At 35.3% G+C, this 24,034-nt stretch overlaps 1 protein-coding gene across 1 annotated transcript in view; it reads right to left on the bottom strand.

Moving 5' to 3' along the window:
* CSRNP3 (cysteine and serine rich nuclear protein 3) overlaps positions 1-24,034 on the bottom strand; it is a 204,116-nt gene that overhangs the window by 145,119 nt on the left and 34,963 nt on the right. The window contains exon 3 of the mRNA XM_070357824.1: positions 21,548-21,636. Within this exon, the coding sequence (XP_070213925.1) occupies positions 21,548-21,560 (13 nt within the window). The 5' untranslated portion in view covers positions 21,561-21,636. The remainder of the gene's footprint in view (positions 1-21,547; positions 21,637-24,034) is intronic.

Genomic DNA, 24,034 nt, shown 5'->3' with positions numbered 1-24,034 from the left:
GAGTTCAGGCTTTAGAGATTTAGACTAAGTAGGTACTTCAGAATTCAGCCAGAATCCTGTAGGGACAAGCTAGCAGGGATTCCTGTGTAAAAAAAAGAACTGGTGCAATAAAACTGGAAAGATCAATGAGATGTCTTGTGGAATAGAAGGAGAAAGTCCACATGTGTCTCCAGGGCTTAGTGAGCAGAGAATGATGAGGAGAAGCTGACTTCACAGTTAAGCACTGGAAGGAGATACAGACTGAGAATGCCTTGCCTAGCTGTAGAGCAAAGGACAAGTTCACAGGTATTAATTAAGTTTTCCATAGAATTAACAAAATTTTAAAAGCAAAAATAAAGACTTTCCAGGTATTGAGTAAAAGAATTCCAAATAGAGGATGAGATACATTTTATAAGCTCCTTTCTCAGAAAAAATATTAATTTATCCAATATTGCTTACACTAGTGGAAATGTTAAACATTGGGCTACCACCTAAAATTAAAACACCACCAGTACACTGAATTTAACAATAAAGACAGGGAGTAATTTGCCAAGGCAAGCCACTGAAGCAAATAATATAAACAAGTTCAACAGCCTATTCAATGCATTTTAGAGCAAAAAGAGAGAGAGAACTGGTTGCCTGCCAACACCTTGCCTCAGTGAGACAATGCAGTCTGCTCTCCAGGAATAGTAACAGGTTAGAGGTTTGGGTTGGAGAGTATTGTAATTTCATGTTGTTTTATTGGGGATGGACTATAGGTCAATTACTTCTGGCATTTCATCCTTTGGGTTTATTGGCAGATTACCAGCAACTCTGGAGATCTCTCCAGTTTAAGGATTAGGCATCACCTAGGGATTTATTCTGATTCCAAGTACCTCTAGCTTTAAGTCAAGAAATTGCCTTACAATTTACTGCAGAATAGTCATTAACAGACACCCTTAACCAAGAATCTGTCTCACGTGAAAACAAACAAAAAATCCCAAGCATGTATTAAATTAATTTTTAAAATTTATGCCATTTCTATATCAATAATCATTACTGTTATTTCTGATTTCTTTCTTATTGTTAACCATATCTCCAACAGGTAATCACTTGGATTGAAAATATAAATCCACATTCATTCAAGAAAAAAAGTTATACAAAGAAAGCTATGGAAAAAGAAATTTTAAAATTATCATTAAAATGCAGTAATTAAATATCTTGTTATACATTTGCTGTACAAGTCACACTATAAGTTAGACTAAGAAACAAAACTTTTGTCTTCTTGGAGTCTTCAGACACCTAAAAGGATCTATGTAAAAATATTAAAAAATACACATAAATTTGGGGAAAATAACCAAATATTGGACAAATTGGTGAGGCTTTTATATCATGTAAGGTGAAATGTCACATAGGAGTGAGGGGAAAATTAGAAATGTACATGATAAGGAAGAAAACCAAATTGATTAACCATAAAAATTCAGTGTCCTAGTTGGGCGGGGTGAAGGAAAAAACAAAGTATTGTCTATTCCTGTTTCTCTGTCAGGGAGACATGAGAGACCTAACATGAAACCACAGAATAAAACAGTGCATACTGATCTGTCGATTTTACTGAAGAAACCTAGAGGAAATGCAGCAAGTAGTCAAAACACCCTAAATACACCATGGAGTTGTATGCACAGAGTGTGTGAATTTTAAAGATAAAGGGCAAGATTCAAAGTTTAAGCCTGTCTTGGTTGCTTAAACATCACTTCACCTTCCCAACCTGATGTCCCGTGATAGTTCATACTTTCCAAAAATCTGTCATTAAAAATATTTCTTCACCAAATGTGGGAAAATTTGAAATATAGTTTGGGTTATTTTGAAGTAAGAAGTGATAGAGATTTATACATAACAATTTTTGCTATTTGAGAATTGGCTAGGGCAGATACCTAGCAATGGCAACAGATGCTAAATCCTTCAAAAATTAGGTGTATGTCCCTAAAATAGTATTCACAAATGTTATTGTCACATTACAGAAAATATGTCAAGATCCGATGAAAGAGAAGCCATTTCATTATTCTTTAATGAAAGGTAGGGGAACAAATCAACTGAAGCAAGAGACTATTTCTATTCCTGGAGACAATGATAAAAAAATGGGAGAAATGTCAAGGCAAAATACTAAGAAGGATGTCACTGAAAATGTCAATGACTCATTTCAAAAACAATTCCACGAAAGGGCCCTTTAAGACCATATGAAAACACTGGAAGACCAGACACATTTCCGTCATCCCGAGTTATGGAGGACGAGATGGAATGGAAGTGCAGGCAGTTGGTAAGTGATGTAGAACACAGAGCTACCTACTTTCATGCATTGGAGAAGGAAATGGCAACCCACTCCAGTGTTCTTGCCTGGAGAATCCCTGCCGTCTATGGGGTCGCACAGAGTCGGACACGACTGAAGTGACTTAGCAGCAGCAGAGACAGGTAAGGCATTCTTCAAAGAAGCAAGATTACTAGGGAGAGGGATGAAGGTGCTGCAGGAAACTAGAATCTCAAGCCTTAAAATGGCTTGTCCCACTTTTCTCCTACTGTTTTGGGGGAAACAGCATAGTTAGAGGCAGGATAGTATATAATAATAAAAATAACAATAATGAAAGAAATTAACCAATGCACCAGGGGAATCTCAAATAGGGAGAGCTTAATTAACTAGATTTCTCTCAGGGGTATTTGTATTTATAGACATTCCTATAGTGTAGAATGAAAGATTTCGCCCCTTTAAAGGCTTGTAGTCACTACTGAACTGCTGAGGAATCCTGCAGGAGCAGAGCTGGTTCTTGCTAATAATGCTAAAGATAAAAACTGGATTTGTCCTCCTCCTTTATGCATAAACATTCTGGCTTTGTTTTCCTTACTCTCCTCAGAAGCCAAAGGTGTAAACTCCACAGTTCCTTAAGACAGAAGCTACTTCTTCTTCACTTAGGATTCTCAGTGCCTGTGCACACGGTAGATAATACATGTTTCCTGAATTGAACAAATCAGAAAAAAAAATGGAAGGCAAACAGCAGTTCTAGGTCATAAATTTAATTAAGGTGAGGGAAGGAAACTCTAAGATCAATAAGAAGAGAAGAAAACAGAAAGGGGAGGATGGAGAAAAGGAAAAGCAAGAGAAAGAAGTAAGGAAACATTAAGAGGACACAGAAAAGGAAGTTTAGAGTGAGTAACATAATATTTCTTTGCGGTACCATAAATGAAAAATGAAAAAAATTATGAGCTCTTTGAGAGGTGGCGTTACATTCTGAAAACTGCTAATAATTCATAACAAATGAGTATAAAATTAACGATAATTTTTTTCTCCCATGTACACTTATAATACTGACAAGAGATATTGATTGCAAAAGCTCAGCTACCCCTTATATAACAGTGATATGAAATTGCATATAAATATCATTCATTATGTCTAGGATTTAGTGATACTGTTATTCAGAAAATTTAAGGTTAGGTTTCTGGTGTAAAGGGCTTTTGGGTCCCCTTGTTGTTCGGGCTCTGAATATCTTTACCATGTGGAAACAAATCCTGAAAGCTCAGCATTCACAAAGTCAGGATCTGTAAATCCACTGGCATTCAGTAAGTTGCCTCCTTCCCCCTTGTCTGTCCCTTTGCCATAAACATGAAAAAAATAGGATGGCACCGAATGTGTCAGTAACAGTAGAGTTTGCTGTTTGCTATCCACTATCCTTCTCTCCTGACATTTGAAGACATTGTTTCATCTTCTATTCTGTGGTTCAGCGGGTAAAGAATCTGCCCGCAATGCGGGATACCTGAATTCAATCTCTGGGTTGGGAAGATCCCTGGAGAAGGGAAAGGCTACCCACTCCAGTATTCTGGCCTGGAGAATTCCATGGACTGTATAGTCCATAGGGTCACAAAGAGTCAGACACAACTGAGTGACTTTCACTTTCACTTTCTGGGCAGCAGAGACAATAAAGGGATGTGAAAAATAGAAATCAGGACTGCTGGGTTTTGTTCTTGTGGAGAATCCACTGACATAGAGAAAAGGAAAGGTAGAATTTCCTGCTTGATTGTATGTTTTATAGATCACATTTTCAATTTCAGTTTGGAGACTACCATGCATCCAATACAATATGGAAACAATGGCTATAGCCACCACAACACACAGTCTTTTCACAGATCTTAATACATATTGACTATTATTAATGCATATTATTTATTCATCTACTTAATTGAAAACACAATTTAAAATCTTGTTCTCCTGTGACACAACATTAAATGTGTCCCATGACTGACAAATGAGAAAGAATTACATGTAGTGGATCATGATTAAGTATCACATTTGGGAGAATGAGTAGATTCTATCAGAATGTGTCTAAGCCAATGTCTCTGTGGCAGAGTGCTTAGCCGTTCAGTCACGTTAGAGTGCATAGTCGTTCAGTCACGTTAGACTCTTTGTGACCCTTTGGACCATAGTCTGCCGGGCTCCTCTGTCCATGGGATGTTTTTAGGTAAGAATACTGGAGTGGGTTGTAGTTTCCTTCTTCAGGGATCTTCCTGATCCAGAGTTCAAATCCGCATCTCTGTGTCTCCCATATTACAGGCAGAGCACAATCTTATACACATTTCCATTGACTGTGTTGAATTGAAGGGTCTGACACATGTTTAACATCAAACACTCTAGAAATTCTATGGGAAACTTTGTAAAGGTGTGGTCAGTAAATATGCAGAATAATAATTTTAAAGACAGTTATTATATATTTCACTTCTGACATTACCAATATTTTAACAATTAAGTATAGTTTTCATGTGGTCATTAGATATTGACATGTTATTAATGGGGGAATAAAGTGAAATCATGTTCAGCTGAAATTTATGGAGACATTGCAGAAAACTTAGTCAATTGATTCTTAAGGAATAAGTAAAAAGAATTCCTAGATTCACTTTGAAGAAATCTGTTTAATCATGATCAATAATAAAGAGATAACCAAGAGTAATTTGAGGTCAAATAAATCTACATTATAAAACTTTGAGTCTGCATGTCTTGAACTGATGTTAAAAAGCAGTAACAACAATAAAACTACTGTTTTGGTTTTTGTTCTGGTTACTGTTCAGAAAGCTACCAGAATATTTGACACCTTAAACTGACAAATGTGCAGAAAGGTTGTGTTGCCATATTTAATTAAAGTGAATTTTGGGAGCGTACTACTGCTGCACACATGTGTATTTTTAACCTGGAGTTGAAAACTAAACTATCTTTTCCATCTTTTGTGTTTAACCCAAGAAAATCCTTTTAAAGGGGAATCAGGAACCTATGGCTGAGTGAACTTCTGATTTTACATGCAAAATTTGTGTGTATTTTTTTGAGGAGAAGAGTCACAGTTTCATAGGAAACAGAAACTTTCGAATGTTATCAATTCTGGTGATGTCAAGAATGACTAAATATACCATTAAATCAACTTTATAAACATACTTCATTCTGTCAGCTTCTCCTGTGGGCTTTCTAACATCAGCCTCACCACACTTAATTCAATGCCTTTCATCTAGTGAGTTCTCAGTATGTTTGCCATTGATAATGATACAATAGTCCAAGCCATGATCTCATTTTCCAGACTATGATCCTCTCTCTATTTTCAAGTTCCTCTCTAGGCCAGCCAGGTTTTAATTCTCTCTCATAAACCTGTCATTGTGATCAGGTCAGACATAAAATTTTCCAAGGCTAGCACACAAATTCTTTCTCCCTTATGAAAACTTGCCTCATTCTTGATCCTATCCTTGATGACAAGAAGGTCATCTTGTATATCATCTGTCCATTTGTAGACCAAATGGGTCTATAAAGGGAGGGCATCTAAATTTTGCCAAGTTTATTTTACAACTCACTGCCTAGTTCATGATTAAGGCTGAGATGACAAATTTTTCATCTTAACATCAGGAGGAATATGCTTTATTTTCCTTCCAAAACGGATTTTACAGAATTTTAAAATGTGACTCGAAAAAATATCTAACACATTGAGAATAGACCTGGTCCACAACATAAAAGGATTTATGAAGCTCCAACTAAGTTTTTCTTCTTTAGTCTATGAAAAATATGTAAAATATTTAAGTGTTTTTCTTCTTCCTAAGAATATGTTAGAGTCTAACACTTTTAACCTATATCTCTAACAATGCATTTTATTCATTTAAATAAGAAAACAAAAAAAGTAACAAAAATGTGGTAAACATAATCCAGTGAATGTTTATAATCTGGACCATATAATATATCTCTATTCTTAAATTATACCTAAGGCTTATACACGGGCTTCCCAGGTGTCTCAGTGAAAAGAATCTGCCTGCCAGTGCAGGAGCTGCAACACATGTGAGTTCAGTCCCTGGGTCAGGAAGGTCCCCTGGAGCAGGAAATGGCAACCTGCTCTTGTATTCTTCCCTGGAAAATTCCACTGACCGAGAAGCCTGGCAGGCTGCAGTCCATGGAGTCCCAAAAGTCAGACACGACTGAGCAACTGAGCACACACTCTGAATATAAATGTATGAAAATGGTTTCTTAACTAATTTTTTTATAGAAAATTTCAGTGTTTTGGATGTCTATAGTTTAGCTTTTTATTATGAGTTGTGTATGCTTGCTCTAATAACTTAAATATTATAGGAATATGGGTTTGCTGCTGCTACTGCCAAGTCGCTTCAGTCGTGTCCAACTCTGTGCGACCCCATAGACAGCAGCCCACCAGGCTCCCCCGTCCCTGGGATTCTCCAGGCAAGAACACTGGAGTGGGTTGCCATTTCCTTCTCCAATGCATGAAAGTGAAAAGTGAAAGTGAAGACGCTCAGTCATGTCTGACTCTTAGCGACCCCATGGTCTGCAGCCCACCAGGCTCCTCCGTCCATGGGATTTTCCAGGCAAGAGTACTGGAGTTTAAAATACATGAAATCCATCATAATCCCACCCCAGAAAAGACAGTTACCATTACCAGTTTGGTACACATTAACACAATGCTCATGCATTATCATTTTAATAATATGAGAAAATTATTCATATAAACATGGAAATATTTTGCCACTTTCTTTTTTCACTTAATATTTACTTAATATATTTCTATATTAAAATGCATTTGGGAGAATGGCATTGAAACATGTAAAATATCATGTATGAAACGAGATGCCAGTCCAGGTTCGATGCACGATACTGGATGCTTGGGGCTATAGCACTGGGACGACCCAGAGGGATGGTATGGGGAGGGAGGAGGGAGGTGGGTTCAGGATGGGGAACACATGTATACCTGTGGCGGATTCATTTTGATATTTGGCAAAAGTAATACAATTATGTAAAGTTTAAAAATAAAATAAAATTTTTAAAAAAAGGAAAAAAAATAAAATGCATTAGAATCACCTCATTCTTTTATAAAAGAGCTATGTAATATTTCATTATATATATTTACTATAATTTACTAATCCATTATTGACAGTTATTTGGAAGGTTTCCTATTTTTCACTCTTCATAAGTTTATCAGTGAACATCTTTTTATGCTCTTATATGAGTGTTTCTGCAGAATAACTTCAGTGAGATGGAAGATTCAAAGGAATTATTGTGTTAGTAAATATTGGCAAAGTACCCTCAAAAAACATTGTAAAGAATTGACATGTCTACTGATAGTAAATAAGAGAATCTGTTTTACATACTTGCTAATGTTTTTAAAATCATGCAATAAAAATTTTTTTGAAGCTGGGGTTACAAATCCAGATGACTTCAGGGCCACATAGATAACAAAACATGTTAATGTCTTATGCATAGAATAAGGAAATCGGAACAGTGGATACTCAGCAAATTAATTTTTTAAAAAGCCAACTATAATAGCCAAAAAAATATATCTTGGGTTTTCAGGCTTCCAGTTTTCAGCCTTTGTCTTAATGGAATATATTTGTTTTAATTCTTTAATTTTAAAGCATAGGTCTTTACTAAAGAGAGCAATACAATCTGTGATAAGATCATTTCACCACATACATTATCTTTATCGTATTTTCTTCCTTCATACATAACAGATACATTGAAAACAATACAAAACATAGTCATATTTTGCCCATTAATAAATACAAGTAAAAGTTTTTATCAACTAGGTGCAAAGCTTTCAAATTTAAATATGTTCATTTTAATATATTCATATATCAGTAATAGAGGGAAAGAAATGGAAACACTACTTGTTCTGAACATAAGCAATATTCTGCTAAGATTTATATTTGATTTAGTGAAACGTCCTTGGGAAGAAAAAAGAAATTCCATTATTCTAGCTTTATAAAAAGCAGAAGAGGAAAATTTTAGTTTCCTTTTGATAATGGTGGTTATCTTGTCGTCTGTGGGAAAGGGTGAAGGCCAGGGAAAAAATTGGTTCTGCTTTCATTTTTCTAGTTCCACTGCATCAATAAACTTCTGAAGTTTCAGTACAGCACACAATGTGAGCATGAGGCAGCTTGGCCTCTGTTAGCACCTTGTTATGCCCTTTAACCTTATAGGGATGTCAAGTTGAGGTGGCTAAATAAGGGATTCCCATTGTTACAGGATGCATCAAAAAGTGAATTTCAAAGCAGAATGAGTTTCCCAGTCAGTCTCACATGAGGGTGATGCTGATTAAAAGGAGAGTTTGGAAATACTCTTGTTATTATAATTCTACTTTTGTGTTTTTGACTGTTATTTAAGCTGTATTTCATTTTTTAGAAATCTGAAAAGTAGAATACCTAGAGATAAAATTGCATCTATTTTCCCAACACTTTCCATTTATATTTACCATCTCTGCTGGATGTAAAAGAAATTAGCTACATACTGTTTTCAACTGGAAATCAAACCTATGTTGAAGACAATCCCTAAATGTTTATCTTCAAAATGTACCATATTATCCTGGTTTTAAAAATCATTTCAGAGAATAAAAAACTTTGAAACTAAGGGATTTTTTTAGGTGTTCTGAAATAAGTTCCATCTGTTAGTTTTTATTTTTTCTTAATATATGAGGCCAGGAGAGAAATACTGCAAACCATAGATCCATTTCTTTTGATTCTTAAAGGTAATCATGAGTGAGATAAAAATATCATTGTTTCAGGAATGTATGTCTTAGAGTAGGACAGAATTGTCAAAGAGTAACACAGATTTTTAGATGCTTATGTTTGGCTTGATGTTTAAAACCTAAAAAAAAAAAAAAAAAAGAAAATCAAACAACTAAATTGGATAGGCTCTAATTAAAATGAAGAAGGGGCAGGAAAACATAAAGCTATAATATTTTGTAAGAAAAAAAAGTCCAAGGGGCCTCTTTATTCATCATATTCATAAAGTTTTTTTAAACTAATTAGAAGAGAAAAATTCCTTTTTAACATCTGTTATTATATTTAAATATATACTTTAAATTCATCCTGAAACCAAAACCAAAACACAGCTTGTAAATTTTATTCATTCATTTGTGTACCCATTTGTTCTTATACAAACCATAATGACGACTTTCCTTAGATTTTCCTTACATTCTATGTCTGGAGTTTCAAATAACTAGAGCTATGATTTTATTAAAATCAGGAGAGTAAATTCACTATAAAGTAATCAAACATTTGAATGGAATTTTTCTCTCAGATTTAGACTTCTGGTCCTTCTATCAGTATTAAAACTAATTTACAGATATTCCAATGCATATATAAACTGAGTAGCTCCTTGAAAAGGGAGTTTTTAAAGGACTTTCACCGTCTGAGCTTACAGAATTGGAGTATACAAACAGTCTAGTGGGGCTTCCCTGGTGGCTCAGTGGTAAAAAAAATTGCCTATCAATACTGGAGATGCTGGTTTGATCCTTGGGTAAGGAAGATCCTCTGGAGAAGAAAATAGCAACTCACTCCAGTATTCTTGTCTGGGAAATTCCATGGACAGAGGAGCCTAGCAGCTATAGTCCAGCGGATCACAAAAGAGTTGGACACGACTTAGTGACTCAAGAACAACAAAACACTCTATCCTTAAAATTTAATTTCCTTTGAAAAGGGATACTCTCTTTTATAAATTCTTGTAGATCTAGTCTAAGACAATGTTGCATTTTTACTGTATCTGGGAAACTACAAGCATGCGTCTGTTAAAACTTTGTATTTCTCATGATTTAAAACCACTTGCAATGATGAACATCACTTAAGTATAATTTTTTCCTCTACTGCTTTCTATTTGTCTGTCTCAGATTTCCTCTAACTCTCATACATGTCGTTTAGTAAACAAAAAAGAATTTTCCACCTTAATTTAAATTTTTAATCACTTCACAACTACCTTCATAAATGTGGGTAAGAGTTTGGTAAAATTTTACTTTTAGTTAAGATGAACAGAGTATCTATGCCCAAAATTTTGCCATATGCTATGGATAAGAAGGCATATTCCCTGTCCTTGCAAAGCTTCAGAACAATGGTCTTCAAGCATGGCAAACCATAGATTCCCACCAGCAGAAAAAAGAATTTCTGCATGAACTCTACTCTTATGAATATATATATATATATATGCATTTATACATAATACAATGTATTATTGTACAAACATAGAAATTAGAAATGAAGAACAAATATAAATGGAGACAGTAATATTTTTGTTTCTCAAAAGACCTTGTTGCTCATTTCTAGGTTACATTCATTATACTTTGGAGCTCACTGGTTTTGAAAGGGGGATAACACAGTAAAAAGATAATTTTAAAAAAGCAGTTAATTATCTGATAGACAGTAAACATGAGGAGCTAGAATATGGAAAAAGCTCTGAACAAAAAAACCCTTTTCTGCTTGAGGAATCACTAGATCTAAGACTTTCAGTATAAAGAGGAGCTAGCAAAGCAATAAAAAAAGAGAAGAGGATGAACAGAAGAGTACTATAATCAGAACAAGCATCTATACCAAGGCACAAAGTTATAGAACCAAAGGGGTGAGTATAAGAGTTCAGGATGATGAAATGCAGAACCAAGGTTGAGCACAATCAGTGAAGATGCTGAAGAAGAATGCAAAAGGCAGGTTCTTGAGACAAGCGACTTGGATCGCATCAGTGTAGGAGACACTGCTGAAGAAATGTAGGAGGGTGAAGGAAGACATTTGTTTTAGATTGAGTCTCCGGGGAGCCGTGTTGAGAGTAGATTTGAAGGGACACAAATGGAATCAGGAAAACTCATCAATTAGGCTGTCACCATATCCAGCTGAGAGATGAAAAGCAGCAGAATTGAAGTGGTGGTCATGACAGTGCAGCTCTCAGGAGGGGATGAGAAGAGCATGAAGAAAGACTCAGTCAAATTTGGTTGTAATTTTCTGGAAACACTGATGAGTGAGAAGCTTCCTGATTTTCATGACTGGCTATTCTTAAATGAGATGGTAAATACAGCAGCAGGAAAAGGTTTGAGACAGAAAGGAGATAAGCAAATTTTTAAAAATTAAGATTTACATATTAATGAGAGTTCCTTGGATTGCAAGGAGATCATACCAGTTGATCCTGAAGGAAATCAGTCCTGCATATTCATTGGAAGGACTGATGCTGACGCTGAAACTCCAATACTTTGGCCACCTGATGTGAAGAACTGATTCATTTAAAAGATCCCGATGCTGGGAAAGATAGAAAGCAGGAGGAGAAGGTGACAATAGAGGATGAGATGGCTGGATGGCATCACCGATTCGATGGACATGAGTTTGAGCAAGCTCCAGGAGTTGGTGATGGACAGGGAAGCCGGGTGTGCTGCAGTCCATAGAGTTGCAAAGAGTCGGACACAATTGAGTGACTGAACTGACTGAACTGAAGATTTACATGATATTAACAGATAAACAGATAAAGAAGATGTGGTATATATATACAGTGGAATACTATGTCAAAAAAAGAATGAAATTTTGTCATTTACAACAACATGGATGAACTTGGAGGGCATTGCTGCTGCTACTGCTAAGTTGCTTCAGTCGTGTCCAACTCTGTGCCACCCCACAGACGGCGGCCCACCAGGCTTCCCCGTCCCTGGGATTCTCCAGGCAAGAACACTGGAGTGGGTTGCCATTTCCTTCTCCAATGCATGAAAGGGAAAAGTGAAAGTGAAGTCACTCAGTCGTGTCCGACTCTTCGCAACCCCATGGTCTGCAGCCTACCAGGCTCCTCCGTCCATGGGATTTTCCAGGCAAGAGTACTGGAGTGGGGTGCCATTGCTTTCTCCATGGACGGCATTACTCTAAGTGAAATAAATGAAAGAAAGACATACTGTATGATATCACTTATATTTAGAATCTAAAAAATAAAATAAACTAGTAAATATAACAAAAAAGAAGCAAACTCAGATATAGAAAGCAAACTAGCAGTTACCTGTGGGCAGAGGGAAGGAGGAAGTGGAAATATAGGGAATGGGGATTAATAGATGTATTAATATTATGCATAAGATAAATAAGCTACAAGGATATTTGTATAGGGAACATAGCCAACATTTTATAAAAATTAAAATTGGAAAATATCATTAAGATTTGTGAATCATTATGTTGTACACAAATCTTACATAATATTATATAACTATATCTCAATAGAAAAAAACTATGAACATTTAGAAATGAAAAAATCAAAACCACTTGCCATTCTACCTTTGAAAAAAATCTGTATTTCAAATACTATTTATAATATTTAATTATTATAAAATAATTTAAAATGTTTTAACTTCTCTGTCATTGATCTACTTTAATGCTCTTTTTATATATTATCTCCACTTTTTCATGTCTATTTTTCTCATCGAACATATTATGAGTATTTTTCATGTCATTAAAATTTTTTGTAAAAGAAATTTCAGTAGACGAATAATATTTTATCTTCTAGATGTACCACAATTTTTCAAGCAATTCTATTACAGAACATGTTTATTATTTTCAATGATTCAAATATTTATATATAATGCTATGATCTGGAAGTTTATTGTTTGTTTAACATAATAAAGCATAAGCATATGGACCTTTAACATATTTTGCTACTAACATATTTCCATTGACAGTATATGTCAGTGAAACAGGTAATAAAAAATCTGTGCTAATTTGATAGACATAAAATTACAACACTTTATTTTCATTTCTTTGAGTACTGTTAAAGATGAAATTTTTTATATGTTTATCAGCTATTTATATTTCATTTTTATGCATGTTGTTCTTCCATTTTTTAGCCCATTTTTCTATTGGTATCTTATTGATGTTCATATTAATTTGTGAATTTCTTTAAATAATATGGCTAAATAATAAAGCTAACCCTTCACTGTCATCTATGAAATAATGTTTTAAGTAGTTGACTGTTTATCTTTTTATGTAGTTTATGATTTCCTACACCTCCATATTCTATTTTTTTTTAATTACCCAATTTTTGGTAATAATAAGATATATTTTCAGAAAATTTGGAGACTATTGAAAAACACCAAAAAAGCAATAAATTAAATCTACATCCAGCCACTCAGACAAAACCAACTTTCTATATGTGTGTATGTGCATACACCCATACACACATGCATTTATTTAGTCATCATTTCTTCCATGCATATTCATCATTTAAAAGCATAAATGGCATCATACTGCAAAAACTGTTTTATAGCCTACTTTTGACTTATTGGTATATTGCAGATAATTCTGCAATAATAAAATATGCTGTGCAAGCGTCTTTATTTTAACCATCTCAGGATATTACTTTAAATGGATATTAAATAATTAATTTATTTACTTCATTATTATCAGACTTGTAGATGTTTCTTATTTTCATTTTTTAAGCATTATCTTAATAAACATTTTTGTATACATAGTTTTGTGTTCATAATTGATTATTTCATTAAGGTTTTTAAATATATGGAATTCCTAAGAAGATGCAAAGAATACAATTATCTGACACATAATGACAAATTACCTTCTAGAAAAGTTGAACCAATTTACTTGTCCATCCCTATATTATGACACAGTCCAATTCTCCACATCTTCACCAATAATAATCCACTTCTATATTTACAATGTGTCAGACTTTATATCTACTTAATTGATAGAATATCTGAACATTAAAAAATTTAAACAGTTTGCATAAATCCTCAGAGATAAGAATGAACTCAAAGTTCAGGCTGACCTTTAAATTGGTACTCTCTTTCCATATGCTACACTATCTTGAAAAGTTTTATATACTTATATGACCATTATTACACATCAAATGTTTCTGGTTACTTAAATTATTTTAATATATATATATTTTTAATTTAGAGGTGACTAGAACAATTTTGGAGAAGGAAATGGCAACCCACTCCAGTGTTCTTGCCTGGAGAATCCCAGGGACGGGGGAGCCTTGTGGGCTGGCATCTATGGGGTCACACAAAGTCGGACATGACTGAAGTGACTTAGCACCAGCAGCAGCAGAACAATTTTTGCAAAAAGTTCTCAGAAAGCCTTGCTGCAGGTTAAGTCTGCCCAGTTGTGTCCAACTCTTTGTAACCCTATGGACTGTAACCCAACAGGCTCCTCTGTCCATGGGATTTTCCAGGCAAAATATTGGAGTGGGTTGTCATTTCCTTCTTCTGGGAATCTTCCAGACCCAGGGACTGAACCTGTGTCTCCTGCATTGGCAGGCAGATTCTTTACCACTGAGCAACCTGGGAAGCCCCAGAAGGCCTTAGAAGTTATCTTAATGAAGTTTATATTTTTTTTTTTTAAATTTTATTTTATTTTTAAACTTTACAATATTGTATTAGTTTTGCCAAACATCCCTAATAACTCTATATTTTAATTATATTGACTATTTTATCTTATATATTCTGTGAATATGTTTTCAAGTGTTTTTTAATTTAAATTTAATTTGAGGCATTTAAAAATGCATATCAATGAGCTTCCAATCAAAATTTCTGCAGGATTTTTTGTAGATATTGACAAACTGATTTTAAAATGCACAGTGCAAAGAAATTTTGAAAAAGAAGAGGACACACACTATCTGATCTCAAGACTTGCCACAGAGTACAGGAATCAAGACTGTGATAATGGGAAAAATTACAAATGCATACATCAGTGGGACAGAAATGAGAGGCCAGAAATAGACCCAGACAAATGTGACTGATTTTGATGAAGGTGTAGAGGCGATTTAATAGAGAAGAGAGAGTCTGTTTAAAAAATAAAACATCTGGATGTCTGTATGCAAAATATTGAACCTCAATCTCTTACCCTATATAAAAATTTACTCAAAATTGATCATATATCTAAATGTAAAACATGATGTTGTAAAACATTTTGAAGAAAAACAAGTGAAAATCTTTGTGACCTTGGGATAGGCAAAGAGCTCTTAGATACAACACCAGAATTGTAATTCAGAAAAGAAAAAATTAATACCTATAACTTCATCAAAGTTAAAACCTCTTATTCTTTGAAAACAAAGTCAAGAAAACAAAAACAACAAAAGGAGAAAATATATGCAAATTTCACATCTCCCAAAGGCTTTTTATACAGAACATTTATAAAGAACTCGCAAAAGCAAACAACAGAAAACAACTCAATAAAAAAAATTGGCAAAAAAATATATACAAAGAATTCTTAAAACTCAACAATAAGAAAAAAGATTAAAAAAATGAGTCAAAGACCTGAACAGACACCTCACCAAAGATATACAGATGGCAAATAAGCATATGAACAGATGTTCCACATCATATGTCATCAGGGAAATGTAAGTCTTAAAAGTGAGATACCACGAATGGCCCCAAATCCAAAACACTGACAACACCAAATGCTGAATAAGATGTGGAACAATGGCAATTCTTTATTGCTGCTGGGAATGCAGAATGGTACAGACACCTTGAAAGACAGTTTGGTGGTTTCTCACAAAACTAAACATACTCTTACCACATGACTTAACAAATACACTTTTTGGTATTTATCCAGAAGGTTTGGAAACTTAAGTCCATGCAAAAATCTGCTATTGAATGTTACTAGACGTTTTATTCATAATTACCAAAATTTAGAAGCAACCAAGACGTCCAACAATAGGGCAATGGATAAAGTGTGATACATCCAGACAATGAAATATTTTTTAGTGCTAAAAATAAATGTGGCTTCTTAAGCCACAAAAAGACATGGAGGAAACTTAAGGGTATATTACTAAGTGAAAGAAGTCAATCTGAGAAGGTTATGGACTATACGATTGCAACTATATAACATTATGATAAAGGTAAAAACTATGGAGACAGTAAAAAGATTAGTGGTTGCCAGGGACTGAGGGTGGGGAGGAAAGAGAAATAGGTAGAGTACAAAGGATTAGGGGTGTAGTGAAAATACTTTGTATAGTATTACAATAATGGATACGTGTCATTATATATTTATCCAAACTCATACAATGTACTGCACCAAGAATGAAACTTAGTGTAAACTATGGACTTTGAGTGATTTTGATATGTTAATGCAGATTTATCAGTTACAACAAAGGTACCACTTTGTTAAGGGATGTTGGTAATGGGGGAAACTATGCATGTATCGGAGAAGGCCATGGCACCCCACTCCAGTACCCTTGCCTGGAAAATCCCATGGACGGAGGAGCCTGGAAGGCTGCAGTCCATGGGGTCGCTGAGGGTCAGACATGACTGAGCGACTTCACTTTCACTTTTCACTTTCATGCATTGGAGAAGGAAATGGCAACCCACTCCAGTGTTCTTGCCTGGAGAATCCCAGGGATGGGGGAGCCTGGTGGGCTGCTGTCTATGGGGTCGCACAGAGTCGGACACGACTGAAGCGACTTAGCAGCATGCATGTATAGAGGTGGGAAATACATAGAAACTCTCTGTACTTTCCTCTCAGTTTTACTATGATCCTAAAACTGTTCTGAATAATTAAGTCTTTTTTAAAAAATTGGACAAAACATTTGAATAAACACTGCACAAAAGTATATATAGATGGTGAACAAGCCCAAATAAAAATGATCAGTATTATTATTTATTGCTGCTGCTGCTGCTCAGTCGCTTCAGTCCTATTCGACTCTGTGTGACTCTATGGACTGTAGCCCACCAGGCTCCTCTGTCCATGGAATTCTCTAGGCAAGGGTACTGGAGCGGGTTGCCATGCCTTCCTCCAGGGGATCTTCCCAACCCAGGGATCAAACCCAAGTCCCCTGCATTGCAGGCAGATTCTTTACCGCTGAGCCACCAGGCAAGCCCATATTATGTATAAGGTCACACTTTATTTTCCCCAAGTAAAGAATTGTTCTAGTACCTTCTACTAAGTAAGCTATTGTCCCTCCTACTTTTCCCCATTCAAAATGCCTTCTTTATCAGACACTAACTGTATACGTGGGGTTGCTAATAGACTTCCATTGGAAGGCCTCCCCCATTGACAGATGATTATTTCTTTGTTGCATTTTATGATCATATGTATATAGTGTCTGTTTTTGAACTTTGTATTTCCATTGCTCTGATGATCTGTCTTCGTGTCTGTCCTTACCAGGCATTAATATTCTGTAGACATGTGTGTGTGTGATATGCAATTCTGTAGTTAAATCAAAGAACAGGGTTGGAGTCACTGCCACTTATGTCTTTAATAAACTCTTAAGTATGGCTTTGCTTGATCACAGATGGCCAGGAGGGTGGAGGAGCAGGAAGCTGAGGGTGGGTCTCTAGGGAGCACTATCCTCTGAGCAGGAGTAAAATACCAAGACTTGTTGCAGGCATGTTGTTTGGTTTCTACAATATTTATTGTTTTCAATGAGTTGATTTCACTCATTTATATTACTTCTGGCTGCCTATTGGTATTTGAGTTATGGTTCTGACTTTGGGAAAGAATACAGAAAGAAGAGCCCATGAAAGGAGAGTTTGTGAAAAGGTCTCCAAGGGATAAGTAGACCAAGAGGGAGGGGTGTCACAACAGCCCAGGAAATGAAGGAAGAAAAATGAAGTTAAAAGTGTCAAATACCCCTGAGAGAGCCAGTCAAGATAAGGGCAGCGGGTCATCTGAGCCTTTAGAGAGAGCGTGCTCTGTTAAATGGGGTTAGATATCAGATCGCACTGTGCTGAGCAGGGCCTGAGTCTTGGACGCTGGAGATAATGAATGTAGACCGCTGCTATGGAGAGCCTGAATGAGCTGGGGAGCAGAGAAATTGGATGGTAGCCGCGGTGAAATCCAGTGAAGGGGAGGTCAGTTTGCTTTTGTTTGTTGACTTACTTTTTTGGATAGAAGTTTGAAGAGCATGTATAGGTTGAAGAAAAAGGGTCAGCAAAGAAGAAAATATTGAAGGTAAAGGATATAAAAGAAATTAATGGTAAAAGCTTTAGCATCAGTGATAGGGAATAAAATCAAATCTGGGCTTTGTCTTGAATAGCAGGAAGGACTTCTGATCCCTTAAGATTGGAGGAAAGAAAGAATGATGTTAGATGTTGCTGTTTGGTGCTGGAGGGAATCACAAGGGTGCACAAGGAGCTTCTGTACAATGACCTCAATTTTCTTGTCAAAATAGGAGGTTCACTGAGAGTGAAGGGCAGGGATTGTATGGCTTAAGTTGGGCAATAAACTTTTGAAATGGTGGCTGACCACAGTTAGAGTGAGAGGATTAGTGAATGCTACTGAGGGACTAAACTCAGATTAGAAAACCATCTATCTGCAGAGCGGTATAATTCACTCCTATAGCGTTCATGGGCCTGAATTTAAGAAAAGAAATTTCTTATATGAATTCAGGTTTGTGTGTACAGTGTTCAAAGGACAGGCTGTAGAAATGTGGAGAGTAAGCTCCTGGTGTCCAAGCCAAAATCCAAGTAAGGCTTGGGAAAATGGAAAGAGCCACGGATTCAAGAAAAACAAGAGTGAGAGAAAAAAGATTTATTCATTTGTAGCTTAAGACCTATGTGCTCTTGCTGCTAAGTCACTTCAGTTGTGTCCGACTCTGTGCGACCCTATGGACAGCAGCCCACCACGCTCCTCTGTCCACAGGATTTTCTAGGCAAGAATACTGGAGTAGTTTGCCATTTCCTTCTGTGACTCCCAATAAAAAACTTATGTTTTAACCTTATTTTTTCCTTTCCCCTAATTTTCTAACTTATTTCATGTTCACTCATTATTCTGTTAGACACATTTTAGATACAAGGACAGATGAAAGCAAATGAAACTAAAAACATACACAGATGGTTAGAAGTGAGTTTCACTTTAACAATGGTGGCTGGAATTTAAAGTGTCTCAGTTGAGCTTTGATTGAGAATAAGATGCTGTTGGTGGTTGGAAGGATTTTTGTTGATATGGGGTGGGTGTTTATTGAGGTTGTGGAGGTTAGGATGTGATCAGTGATTCTCATGTTGGGATAATTTTTCCCAAGGGGTTATTGGGCAACGTCTGGAGACATTTTTCGTTTTCATGGCTTGAGGGGTGGAGTCCTACTTGTGGCTAATGCTGGAGATGCTGCACCTTAAGACATCACCTTTTTAGAAGCATTTTGTGAGAAGCATAGTGCTGTGCAATCCATCTCCAGTGGAGTTTAGACTCCCACTCCACTGCAAATCTCTTTACTTACCCAGCTATTTGCATATGGATTCCTTAGGGGTTTATAGCATTCAAACCTACATTACAAGCATTGAAAATCTACATGCCTTTCTAGGTCTTTGGGGAAATGATTTAATTCTCTGGTTAGCTTAATAAAGAAGTTGCCTGTACAGGAATAAGAAAAGCTAAGTAGGCAATGCTCACCTTTGTTCTTTTCATGTGTTTGCATAACTATTTTCTACAACATTAAATTTGCAGTTGTGGCAAAAAAGAGACTTTTCTTTCTTAGAATCTCATATTACTTACTTGTATTGTACTTGAAGAGCTTTAATAAAAGGTCATTTGAATGTGGGTTGTAATGGAGCATCACTCCCATTGGTATAAACACTCAGTATGGTTGGCTAATAAAAGCCATAATGTGAACTTATGAATAATCCCCAAATAATTCCCCCTGTGCTTTAGGATTCATTATTTGCCCTTTTAAATCTAGCCTGTCTTTTTAAATATGTGTTGCCTGCATTAATAATACAATTAATTTCCCAGTAACACATCAGTTGCACAGTTCTTGAGAACAAGAACCGTATCTTATTCATTTTGAAACAACCAAAGCTTCACTCAGCCCATTGTCTTGCATATGGTAAGTCCTAAATAAATTTTGAATGATGTATTCTTGGATGAGTGAGGAAAAGAAGATTCTGAAGGCAAACACGATCAAGGCAATCAAAATAAAAGGTCATTCCAGAGAACAGAGTAGTTGTTACCAGAAAGGAAGGGGCTGGGAGGCAGTGAACAGGTAGGGGATGGGTAAGGAGGCTCAACTGTATGATTACAGATAGAAATTAAATTTTCTACAGTGAGCATGCTATGTTTTATATAGAAGCAGAAATACAATGTACATATCTAACTTATATAATGCTATGAATCAATGTTACCTCAATAAATGCACAAATAAAAATAAATAAGAATCATTAATATATTTCATTTAAAATTATTAATATTTGACACTGGGTCCCCATAATACAAAGTAGTCAGAAATTGTCCACTTTCTCAAGTTATCCCATCAGAATGAACCATTTTTAACCTACATTGTAACTCAAATTTCCAAATGAATACTTTATGTTCATTTATTACTGTAATCTGTTTATTATTGAATTGTGGTGTTGAACTTGGTGTTGGAGAAGACTCTTGAGAGTCCCTTGGACAGCAAGGAGATCCAACCAGTCCATCCTAAAGGAAATCAGTCCTGAATATTCATTGGAAGAACTGATGCTGAAGCTGAAACTCCAATACATTAGCTAGCTGATGAGAACTAACTCATTTGAAAAGACCCTGATGCTGGGAAAGATTGAAGGCAGAAAGAGAAGGGGATGACAGAGGAGGAGATGGTTAGATGGCATCACTAAATCAGTGGACATGAGTTGAGTCAACTCCAGAAGTTGGTGATGGATAGGGAGGCCTGGCGTGCTGCAGTCCATGGGGTTGCAAAGAGTGGGACATGACTGAGTGACTGAACTGAACTGAAGCTATTTAATAAGAGCAGGCTTATTTTGCATTGCTTTTCTAGATTTATGACTCTAAACAACTTGGAAAATTCCTCACATATCCTTTTGCTCATTCACACCAACTGTCATTTTATTGAGGTCACACTTTTTGACGAAAGTAAATTTTTTTTTACTGTACTTGGGAAAGTCAGGGAATGAGGTTCTAAGAATTTTAGAAGGATTGCTCTTTAGCGGTCCTAAACAGTGTATGTATATGTGTGTATGCAGTAACATAAGATACAAAAGAAATTTAAAAATTTGCTAAATAGGTATACATTCCTTAACAAATTCAAAATAAAAATGTATAGGAATGCATAATGTTTATTTTTATCCTAACACTGTTACCCTTTAAAAAATTAAAGAAAACTTTAATAAAAAATGAATTCTATACTAAAAAAAAAAATTCTTGTAATTATCCCCAATTGAATAAAATGATATATGTTTAGTATAAATGAATTTCCTGAAATCTTAAAGAGATCATTTAAATATATGTATTTTATATAAGAGCATTTTTCCTTATTATCCAATTACACATTAGCAGTAACAGCATGGGGAACAGTGTTACAGTTACATCCCAGGTCTGTATAACTATGAAAAGGATAATGTATACTAACCTTGAGATCTCATGAATGCCAGTATCTCCCTGAAGACGCTACGCCTCTGAAAACATCTTTTCAGTCTGTTGATATCGCCTTATTTTTTCCTTAAAAAAGAAAATATGCTTCAATATGTTATATAAGGTTATATTTTTAAGAATTAAAGTTGACAACAAGGTGTAAATATAATATAACACAGAGCAAAATCAATAGGATTCTTGGAATATAAAAACAAGGCATTAAATTTAGAACTGAATGATCATACTGTATATAAATTAGTGCAGAAAGAATATCCATCTTAAAAGAATATAGTACATTTCTAATCATTCATATGCTTTCATTCATTTGTTTACCTGTTATTCAATCACCAACTGTTACTAGGGACAAAAATATTAAAGGCACTTTATCTTAGCAATCAACATCACACTAAATTTAAATAACTTTCTAGTCTCCAGAGATTCATATCTTCAAGAAACAAAAATAAACAAGAAAACCAACCAAAATATTGTAGCTAGATAGTTGATGAAACTCACAATAAATATTTATTAGGATTAGTGAAATAATTTAAAGAGATGATAAAATCCTGGCAGTAATTAAAGGCTTTTATTTTTCCAGACTAAAATGCATCATATATAATCACTTTTTCTAAAGGACTAACAAACTTTCCATTCTAATAAGTTAAGATAAATCATTAAATCCATATACAAATGTAAACTTTTCCCTTAAACACAACATAGAGAAACTTATGAACTGTGGTTCATTTGTTGTGTTTGCACAACAGCCAGGAATGAACTATCACTGATCATAGCCAATAACAAGAGCTAATGTAAAAGGGCTACGAATGGATAAAACTGCAAACATCTTTGAGAAAAAAGTTGTCTTAGGAAAATTATATCTCTAGGAGCCTCTTTCTCTGTTTAAACTTTACGTGTATCTTCATGGATATACATTTTAAATAGCTTTAGAACACACACAACAGTAGCATAGTGTTATCAAATTGTGGTTAGCATTACAGAGTTAATAGAGATAATTGAGTTCAGTTTGCTTCTGAGAAAGCCCAGATTCAGCAGAAGAATGAGAAATTTTGGAAAGATAGATTCAAAATTCAATTTTAAGACATTTAAATGTTAATAATATTATGCATAACATGATGACATACTGAAGACCAGTAAGGCAATAATTTACATCACCTTTGCACTTATTTTGAGGAATATTTCAGAAAATAACTGTCTTCTCTGTTATGATACATATCCTAGATTGCATGTCAAGCAACCGAGAACCAACGAGCAAGCATGCCAACAGAGCTCTACCTGTTTGTAATGTGTCCATTGAATACAGACTTTAAAAACTTATCTGAAATTAAAATCAAATACTAAAAATAAATTAGATGCTGAAATGAATCTGTCTATAAATGTCATTTATAATCTCAACTCTAATTTTCTTGTTAATGAAAATGAATCCCATATTATTTAAATGTCATTTTTATGTATTGAGGTATCATTAAGATTTTATCCTAAAAATAAATAAATTTTTGCTTCTATAAAAAAGTGGGGAAACTTAAATATAAAAACAAATCAAGAGGGAAAAAAAAGTGGAGAAACTGCTATCTAGTTCAGTTCTCCCTATCGTACAAACAGGAAGGCTACCATATATTTGTGATGTGTAGCTAACTCTAAAGGAAAAGACTGTGTTTTTTGACTACCAGTCGGAAAAATTGAAATTTAAAGCATAATTGCATTTTACAACCAAATAAATAAAAGACTTTCTGTAGTCATTTAAGGTAGTCTATAGAGTAAAGCAAAAATATTGGTGCAGAGTACATCATGAGAAATGCTGGGCTGGATGAAGTACAAGCTGGAATCAAGATTGCCGGGAGAAATATCAATAACCTCAGATATGCGGATGACACCACCCTTATGGCAGAAAGTGAAGAAGAACTAAAGAGCCACTCGATGAAAGTGAAAGAGGAGAGTGAAAAAGTTGGCTTAAAACTCAACATTCAGAAAACGAAGATCATGGAATCTGGTCCCATCACTTCATGGCAAGTAGATGGGGAAACAATGGAAACAGTGTCAGACTTTATTTTGGGAGGCTCCAAAATCACTGCAGATGGTAATTACAGCCATGAAATTAAAAGATGCTTACTTCTTGGAAGGAAAGTTATGACCAACCTAGATAGCATATTGAAAAGCAGAGACATTACTCTGCCAACAAAGGTCCATCAAGTCAAAACTATGGTTTTTCCAGTGGTCATGTATGGATGTGAGAGTTGGACTATAAAGAAAGCTGAGCGCCGAAGAATTGATGCTTTTAAACTGTGGTGTTGCAGAAGACTCTAGAGAGTCCTTTGGATTTCAAGGAGATCCAACCAGTCCATCCTAATGGAGACCAGTCCTGAGTGTTCATTGGAAGGACTGATGTTGAAGCTGAAGCTTCAATACTTTGGCTACCTGATGCGAAGAACTGACTCATTTGAATAGACCCTGATGTTGGGAAAGATTGAAG

The sequence above is a fragment of the Bos mutus genome, chromosome 2, assembly GCF_027580195.1.
Source record: "Bos mutus isolate GX-2022 chromosome 2, NWIPB_WYAK_1.1, whole genome shotgun sequence".
Lineage (NCBI taxonomy): Eukaryota > Metazoa > Chordata > Mammalia > Artiodactyla > Bovidae > Bos > Bos mutus.
This window is presented reverse-complemented; position numbering and strand designations above follow the sequence as displayed.